The sequence below is a fragment of the Pogona vitticeps genome, chromosome 4 (assembly GCF_051106095.1).
Source record: "Pogona vitticeps strain Pit_001003342236 chromosome 4, PviZW2.1, whole genome shotgun sequence".
In the NCBI taxonomy this organism is placed as follows: Eukaryota; Metazoa; Chordata; class Lepidosauria; order Squamata; family Agamidae; genus Pogona; species Pogona vitticeps.
In genome coordinates this window covers 841403-849984 of record NC_135786.1, presented here as the reverse complement: position 1 = coordinate 849984, position 8582 = coordinate 841403, and the positions used below count along the sequence as shown (strand labels likewise).

Genomic DNA, 8582 nt, shown 5'->3' with positions numbered 1-8582 from the left:
CCTTCCTTCCTTCCTTCCTTCCTTCCATCCATCCATCCATCCATCCATCCATCCATCAGTTCCTTCCTTCCTTCCTTCCTTCCTTCCTTCCTTCCTTCCTTCCTTCCTTCCTTCCATCCATCCATCCATCCATCATCAGCTCCTTCCTTCCTTCCTTCCTTCCTTCCTTCCTTCCTTCCTTCCTTCCTTCCTTCCTTCCTTCCTTCCTTCCTTCCATCCATCCATCCATCCATCAGCTCCTTCCTTCCTTCCTTCCTTCCTTCCTTCCTTCCTTCCTTCCTTCCTTCCATCCATCCATCCATCCATCAGCTCCTTCCTTCCTTCCTTCCTTCCTTCCTTCCTACATTTTTCATCTCCTTCCTTCCTTCCTTCCTTCCTTCCTTCCTTCCTTCCTTCCTTCCTTCCTTCCTTCCTTCCTTCCTTCCTTCCTTCCTTCCTTCCTTCCTTCCTTCCATCCATCCATCCATCCATCCATCCATCCATCCATCATCAGCTCCTTCCTTCCTTCCTTCCTTCCTTCCTTCCTTCCTTCCTTCCTTCCTTCCTTCCTTCCTTCCTTCCTTCCTTCCTTCCTACATTTTTCATCTCCTTCCTTCCTTCCTTCCTTCCTTCCTTCCTTCCTTCCTTCCTTCCTTCCTTCCTTCCATCCATCCATCCATCCATCCATCCATCCATCCATCCATCCATCCATCATCAGCTCCTTCCTTCCTTCCTTCCTTCCTTCCTTCTACATTTTTCATCTCCTTCCTTCCTTCCTTCCTTCCTTCTCTTCCTTCCTTCCTTCCTTCCTTCCTTCCTTCCTTCCTTCCTTCCTTCCTTCCTTCCTTCCTTCCTTCCTTCCTTCCTTCCTTCCTTCCTTCCTTCCTTCCATCCATCCATCCATCCATCCATCCATCATCAGCTCCTTCCTTCCTTGGGGCCAAATGAACACACGGTGAACCATGAGAGCTACACCTGAGATACTGTCCACCCATGGCTGGGGATCCTGATTTTTAAGTGTTATGACTACTAGATTAATTGGTCTCCTCTTGCAAAATGTCTAAGGCTACCCTGATAAGTGGTAGATTCTGTATTGCTTGCCAGCCCGGAATCCTTCTGCCACTGCCGCAGTTGCTAACTTTGCCCTTACTGTCCTACCAAGGAGGGTTGACTTACTGGAAGGTGCTTAACCACTTAGACCTACTATGTCCAGTATTCGCGAAGGCTTTCATGACCGCAGCAACCAACGTTGCCATTGCTTTTTAAAACCTTCTGTGTTCTTTGTGCTCAAGTTGGCCGACATGTATCTGAACAGGTTGTACGACAGCAATAAACGTGTAATGATCGTATGTATTATTACTGAGCGTCACCCCATTGTTTATGACTTCTTATGACAGCTCTGGCTCATTCTCAGATCTGGGCTCCCGCGAGGGTGATTCAGGATCCCCTTTTCTGAGCCAGGGCCACCTGAAGCTGGGAGAGAGGGAGAAACATGCCCAGAGACAGCCAAGATGTGGGGATGTGCACGGGGTGGGGGTGGGGTGGCGGGGGGGGGGGGAAGGGAAGAATGCCTTGATGGCCAGGGAGTCACGGGGCACGGAGGGCCCAGTCCCAAGAGTGAGAAACCAGGATCCTTGCCCATCATCCTTCCTGGCCCTTTGCTGTCCTGGAAGTGCCCAGAATTAGTGGCAGAGGGTCTACGCGGGGGGGGGGGGCGAGGCAAGGAGGGGGGGCTCTGCCTGGGAGTTGGCGGAGGGAAGGTGCCCTGGAGCCCCGGGGGGCCGCCCCAGGGCTTATCTCAGGATAAGGAGGGGGAGGCCGGAAAGGAGGCCACTGCGGCGGCTCGGCCCCCCTCACCTGGCGCACCTCCTCCCCAGGTGACCCTGCGCAACCCACCCAGGCCTTGATCGCTGCCAGCGGGGGTGTGGCCGACGGGGGGAGAGGCGGCTCACCAGGAGGGCCAGGAAAGGGTCTCCCCGGAGGGAGGAACAGGAGGAGGAGGAGGAGTTCCCCCACTGGAGGAGAAAAACCAGGGTTCCGTGGAACATCAGGAGGGAACCTCCTACCTGTTAAAAGAGCCGCCCCCCCCCCGCCGAGGAGGGAGCCCGGGACCTCCGCGGGTGCCCCGGGGGAGCCTGTGCAGGCCGAGGCCTCGGGCGGCATGGAGGCGGCGGCGGCGGCGGCGGCAGTGAGGGCGGCAGCCAGGAGGCAAGGGAAGGGCGGAGGGGCCGGAGCAGCCCCGAGCCCCCCCACACCCCCCCCCGGGGCGCCGGGTCTGGGCCGCTCGGCCGCGGGAGGGGCAGGCAGGCAGGCAGGCCGGGAATCACGGGGGGGGGGGAAAGAGGGCGCTGCCCGTCCAGAGGGGCGGGGCCTGCCCTGGCTCCGCCCCCGCCCCCCGCCCCGCCCCTTAGTCAAGTGACCCGGCCGGGCAGCGAAGGAGGAGAAGGAGAAGGAGAAGGAGAGGAAGCGCCCCGCCGAGCGCTCGAGAAGTCCGGCCGGCCGCTTCCAGGTGGGCCGAGAGCGAAGCGAAGGGAGGGGAGGGTCGGCTGGCTGGCTGGCTTGACGGGGGGCTGGGGGGGAGGCGGGCTGGCCGGCCGGCCGGGTGGGTGGGTGTCCGGGTCTCCCCGGGTGACCCTCCGGGACCCGGAGAGAGAGAGAGAGAGAGCGAGAGAGCGAGCCTGGCCTCGCCGCGGCTGCAGCGGAACCCCAGGAGGGAGGGAGGGAGGGAGGCTAGGCGGCCACGAGGGACGGGGGGGCCCGCTCAGCTGCCCAGGGGTGGGGGGTGGGGGGCTGCGCACCTCCCTCCCACCTCCCTCCCATCTCTCTCTCTCTCTCTCCCCCCCGCAGAGGAGGAGGATGATGATGATGATGACGACGACGACGAGGAAGAGGAGGACTGCTTGGCCCCCCTGCCCCTGCCCTTGTCCCCGGCGGGGTCTGCCCCCGCTGCTGGCGGCGCTGGTCCTGGCGTTGCTCTCCTCCGCCGCCTCCGCCGCCCCTGCCGGGCACGAGATCGCCTACCTGCCGGGCCTCGCCAAGCAGCCCGCCTTCAGGCAGTTCTCGGGCTACCTGGACGTCGAGAAGGACAAGCACCTGCACTACTGGTGAGGGGGGGGAAGGGGGGAGGAGGGGGGAGGGGGAGGGGCTCACCTCCAGGGGGGGTGGGATGGGGTGGGGGTGGGGGCGGGGGAGCCAGCCCCTTCTTCTCCCTGTCCACCCTCCTCTTCCTCCTCCTCCTCCTCCTTCCCTGCAGGTTCGTGGAGGCCCAGGGGGCCAACCCCTCCGAGAAGCCCCTGATCCTCTGGCTCAACGGGGGGCCCGGCTGCAGCTCCGTCACCGGCCTCCTCACCGAGCACGGACCCTTCACGGTCAGTGGCCATCCTTGACCGACCCTCCCTTCCCTCCCTCTCTCCTAGCTCCACTGAGCGAAAGCCAGAGTTCTGTATTCCCCCCCACACACACACCCAAAGACCCCCCTCTTGCGGTGCTTTCCTTCCCCCTTCCGGGTGTGGGGTGTCATGGCAGTGCAGGGGGGGCCTTGCCCTCTCCCACTGTAGACATCCAACCATCCTGTCAGGCAGGTGAGGCTCAAGAGAGAGTCCCAGGCCCAAGGACACCTGCAACCTTGGCAGGCCAGGCAGGATTAGAACTCAGACCTCCCCCAAGGTGAGATACCAGGAATGGGAATCTTAGCAAGCGAAGTCTATAGGACCCCCTGGTTGGTCGTTCGGACGAGCTGTCAGGTCAGAACTGGCGAGAGCAGCCCTGCCAAGGCTTTCAAGGTCATTGCAATGTTTTGAGATGTTTAAGGAGTGCTTTTACCAATTCCGCTCCCCCGGTGAACTTCTGAGCAGAGGATTCGAACCCTGAACCTAGGCAGCTAAGGAACGCTGGGAGTTGTGGTCCGAGACCTCACCTCTGCTCAGTTGTCCTTTGTCCTTCCGTCAACTACACCCGTCTAGAGGACGGCTCCTTGTAAGCGGGGTGGGGGGTCGAGCAGGGAGGGGCCTGCTTTCTGAGGGTGCCGAAAGAGCTGGTCCTGCTGGTGCCAGGGAGAGGCCCGTCGTCGTCAGGGCCAGGGTCTTGAAGGCTTAACTGGCCTAGGTGAGGGTGTTCCCCCCCCCCCGCGCCATGCCCCCCTCCATGTCAGGTGGGAGCTGCCGTGGAAGAGGCTCGTGTGGAAGAGCCATCACAGCGAACCGGGCCCGGCTCGTTCCTCTCGGTGGGGATGAGGAAACGGCCCGAGCTGGAGTCTGATCAGAAACTGGTGGGGGCGGGATGACTCACGCTGGCGGGGCGGGTAGGAACTGGGGCACCGGAAGCCCATCATCGCGCACTCACGGCTGCCTCTCCTCCTCCTCCTCCTCCTCCTGCAGGTCCAGCCGGATGGGGCCTCCCTGGAGTACAATGAGTATGCCTGGAATAAGGTGAGGGGGCCCCTCCCTCCCTCCCTCCGTCTGCCCCCCTGGGAGACATTGGAGGGACCCCAGGAGAGGGATCCTGCTTCCCGGGGGGGGGGGGTGCAGAGCGGGGCGAGGGCTGGCCCTGGACCTGAACCCATGCTTTTCCTGCAGCTGGGGCACATGCTGTACCTCGAGTCCCCTGTGGGGGTCGGCTATTCCCACTCGGACAGCCAGGACTACCGGACAAACGACACAGAGGTATGTGCGCACGCGTGCATGCGCGATGGCCGGGTGGATAGGTGGGTGGGAGGGAGAGAGTGGTTCCGAGGGACCCCTCTCCTGCCATGGTTGCCCACCCTTCTCTCTCTCTCTCTCGGCAGGTGGCTCGCGTGAACTACCTGGCCCTGAAGGAGTTTCTCCGGCTCTACCCTGAGCACTGCAGCAAAGACCTCTACCTCACTGGGGAGAGCTATGGGGGCATCTACATCCCCACCCTGGCACAGTGGGTCATGCAGGACCCTAGCCTCAACCTGAAGGTAGGCTCCCCTCTTGGGGGCGGGAGGGAGATGCAGGCGGCTGCCTCCCTCTTGGACAGGTGGGGCAGGGGGCTACCTAGGCAAGTCGGCCGTGGCACTGGGGCCACCTGATCGCCCACTTCTCAAAGAAGGCTGCTGCTCATCACACTGAGCCTGGCCCCCAACACACACGCACGCATGCATGGGGGCATCTGGAGGCAGAGCCCCCCCCCCCGATACTGCCTTGCTGGAGCACCCCTCGACTTAGACAGGCATTCTACTCGTCCGATGGCTCCTTCCGCTTCCACCTTGAGGCATCCGAGGCTGGGGCAGGGAGGACAGAGTTCGGCTGAAGATGCCCCGGGGAGGCCCTCGTTGCCACCACCACCCACTTGTGCAAACGGTGATGCGCCTGCCTGTGTGCTCTGCGTTCCAGGGGATCGCGGTGGGCAACGGTCTGTCCTGCTATGAGACCAACGACAACTCCCTGGTGTACTTTGCCTATTACCACGGCCTCCTGGGGAGCAGGTGAGCGACTGCCAGGGTTGCCTTCCCAGCTGAGGGGGCCGCGGGCTGTGGGCTGGAGCCCCTGTGGCAGGCCCCTTGAAGGAGGGAGGGAGGGAGGGAGGGGACTGGCCAGGCCAAGCGGAGCCTGACCCGAGGCTGGCCCTGGTCTTCCCACTGCAGGCTGTGGACAGATTTGCAAACCGCCTGCTGCTCCGACGGGAAATGCAACTTCCATGACAACCCTAACCTGAACTGCACACTTGCTGTAAGTGGAGGGGAGGGCCCGCCTGGGGCAGGACTCCGGGGGAACCTCTCCGGAGCCCTCCCACGCCTGAAGGATTTGGGGTGGGGCTGGGGGTGGGTCAAGACGGGCTCTAAGCATCCTCTCTTGTGGCTCGTTGCAGATGGCAGAACTGATCCGCATCGTGGACGAGTCTGGCCTCAACATCTACAACCTGTACGCCCCATGTGCAGGGGGAGTGCCTGGGAGCTACAGGTACACCTGGCTGCCTGCTGCCTGAGTGGGGAGGGGGGCCGCTGAGAGGGAGCTCCTCGGCCAGCGTCCCCTGGCAGCCAAGCTCCTTTTCCTCTTGGGCAGAGGATTGGGACGGGGGCAATTGGCAGTAGTAGCCGCAGCAGCTGGCCCTGGACCCAGTGGGGGCGTTGTCTGTCCTCTAGGTACCACGACGGGGTCCTCGTCACGCAAGACCTCGGCAACAACTTCCTCCGGCAGCCGTTTCGTTTCACCTGGAGGCAGGTGAGAGGCTCTCCCTGGAGGGTGGCCCATTCGTTTCCCACTTTCTGAGCAGTGGCATGGCAGCCCTCCCCACCCTTAACCCCCCGCCCCACCATCAGAGGTCTGGGCAAATGGGGTGGGGCAGGGCAGACCCAGGACCTTTACTCTTCAGCAGACCCAGAAGGCCCCAGAGAAGCATCTGGATTGCTCTGGAGCTCCTTCCCCCTGGAGAGCTCACACACCCCTCTATGTGTCGCCCTCGTCTCTCTGGGGTGCCTGAAAACTCTGGAGATCTGAAACGTGAGCGGCCAGTGGGGTGAACCGGCCTTGTGGGCTTGTCTGAGCCTTTCCCCCTCGCTCTGCCTGCTCCTTTTCTGCACAAGCGTGCTCCGGCTCTCTGCTGGACCGGCCCGTGGTCGTGGGGAAGGAAGCATGAAGGGCGGGTTAGGCATGCCAGTTGTCCTGGTGCCTTTCTGGCCCTGCATTTCATTTTATGAAACACATTTTCATCTTAGCAGCAGTTTCACAGCTTGCTAAGTAAAGGTCACAAAGTCAAACCTGGGAACCTGAAAAGCTGTAAGGTTTCTTTGCAGCAGCAGCAGCAGCAGCAGAATAAGGGGCATGTTTTAAGGGAAGGGGACGAGTGGCGGGCTGACTTTTCCTTTCCCAGAACTTGCTCAGGTTGCAAGCCGGCAAGCAGCGGGTGCGCCTGGACCCTCCCTGCACCAACACCAGCGCTCCTTCTGCCTACATGAATGCGCCCCAGGTGCGCAAGGCCCTGCACATCGTGGACGATGCCCCCGAGTGGGAAATGTGCAGGTGAGAGTTGGGAGGGAGGCCCTTCTGGTCCCGGCACCGCGAGGGGCCTGTCGGTGACACCGTTTGCCTCTTTTCCTTCCCGGTAGCTTTGCGGTCAGCCGAGGTTACAAGCGCCTGTATCAGAAGATGAACGACCAGTACCTGAAGCTGCTCAGCACCGCGGTGAGCCTCTCGGCAGAGGGGGCAGCACTCGGGCCCGTGTGGGTGGGCCATCTGGGACCGGGCGGGCCTCCCCTCCTGCCTCTCCCCCCCCCGCCTCATTCCAGCTGCTTCGGTTGCAGAAATACCGCATCTTGCTGTACAACGGCGACGTGGACATGGCCTGCAACTTCCTGGGGGATGAGTGGTTTGTGGACTCCCTGCGCCAGAAGGTGAGCTTGTGCTGGGGACCGGAGTGGTATTACCTCGCTCCCTCACACCCACCCTCGTGTCCTGGCTGTGCCTTGAAGATTCCGTGGTCAGCGGGTGGGTGGGTGGGTGGGTCGGGGAAGACGGAGGGAGGGAGGTGCCCACGGATGGCCGGCCCTTTGAGGATCCCGCCAGCCAGAAGCTCACACGGCTTGCCCTCTAAACTGCGAGGGGGGTGGGCTGCCCCCCCTCTGTCTTTGGCGGCAGGTGGAGGTGTCTCGGCGACCCTGGATTTATACCGATGAGAACGGGCAGGACCAGATCGGGGGCTTCGTGAAGGAGTTCACAAATATTGCCTTTCTCACTGTCAAGGTAATGGGGTTGGGGGTGTGGAGTGGGGTGCAGACCGGACTGTTCTGAAGAGGCTGGGGGTTGGGGGGGGCAGGGCCTAAGGCCCCGGCACCCGTTGCAAGTGTCTCCTCCCTGCCTCTCCACAGGGAGCAGGACACATGGTGCCCACCGACCAGCCCCGAGCCGCCTTCAACATGTTTCAGCGCTTCATCACCCGCCAGCCCTTCTAGCCGAGGCCCAGCCTGCGCTTTCCTGCTCTCCTGTTGGCGAGGGCCACGTGCTACTGGTGGGGGGCCGCGGGTGGTGCCACCTCCCGTGGCGGCCCTGCTCTCCCTTGGCCCTCCGGCCCTGCCGCCTCCTTCAAGTGTGGGTGGGTAGGGGGGACTCCCCACCTGCCTCCCTGTCCATCCTGCCGCTGTCTGGGGCTTCCACTTTGCTCTGGTGATTCGGAGGGAGGGGTGCCCCCTACGGAGGCCCCCTTCTTTGGGTCCCACTCCTTCCCTTTTCCCCTCCCTATCTGCACATTTGCACTGACCTCTGGGTGGGTGGAGACCCCCACCCCCACCCCCACCGTCCCTGGAGGGACCACTTCTCAGCCTTAGTTCTCTGCCTTGAAGAAGGAGCTGGGCTCCCTGGAGGAGGAGGAGGAGGAGGAGGAGGAGGAGGAGGAGGAGGAGGAGGAAGACGAAGAATCCCTCCTCTCCTCCGGGACTCTCAGGGCCTCACGCTTCAGTCGAGGAAAGCTATTAAAACTATTTTTCTAAAGGAAGTGAGGGGTCGTGTCCTCTCTTTGGGGCTGAGTCGTTGCCCTTTCTATGCGTGGTTTGCTCTTCTATTACGCTTATCCCTCCATCCCACCCCATCCCTAACCCACACCCCCCCTGGGAGAGGCAGCACGGCAGCGGATGATGCCCTGAACCCCTT

At 62.2% G+C, this 8582-nt stretch overlaps 1 protein-coding gene across 1 annotated transcript; it reads left to right on the top strand.

The window, feature by feature from the left end:
• The first annotated feature begins 2358 nt into the window (after positions 1-2358).
• On the top strand, positions 2359-8427 carry CTSA (cathepsin A). Its single transcript, XM_072996562.2, has 15 exons — positions 2359-2488; positions 2827-3083; positions 3233-3347; positions 4356-4406; positions 4554-4640; positions 4763-4918; positions 5334-5425; positions 5585-5669; positions 5809-5900; positions 6083-6161; positions 6811-6959; positions 7046-7121; positions 7241-7330; positions 7575-7679; positions 7805-8427. The coding sequence occupies exons 2-15, from the start codon at positions 2836-2838 to the stop codon at positions 7886-7888; spliced, it is 1509 nt and encodes a 502-aa protein (XP_072852663.2). The 5' UTR covers positions 2359-2488; positions 2827-2835; the 3' UTR covers positions 7889-8427.
• The last annotated feature ends 155 nt before the right edge of the window (positions 8428-8582 follow it).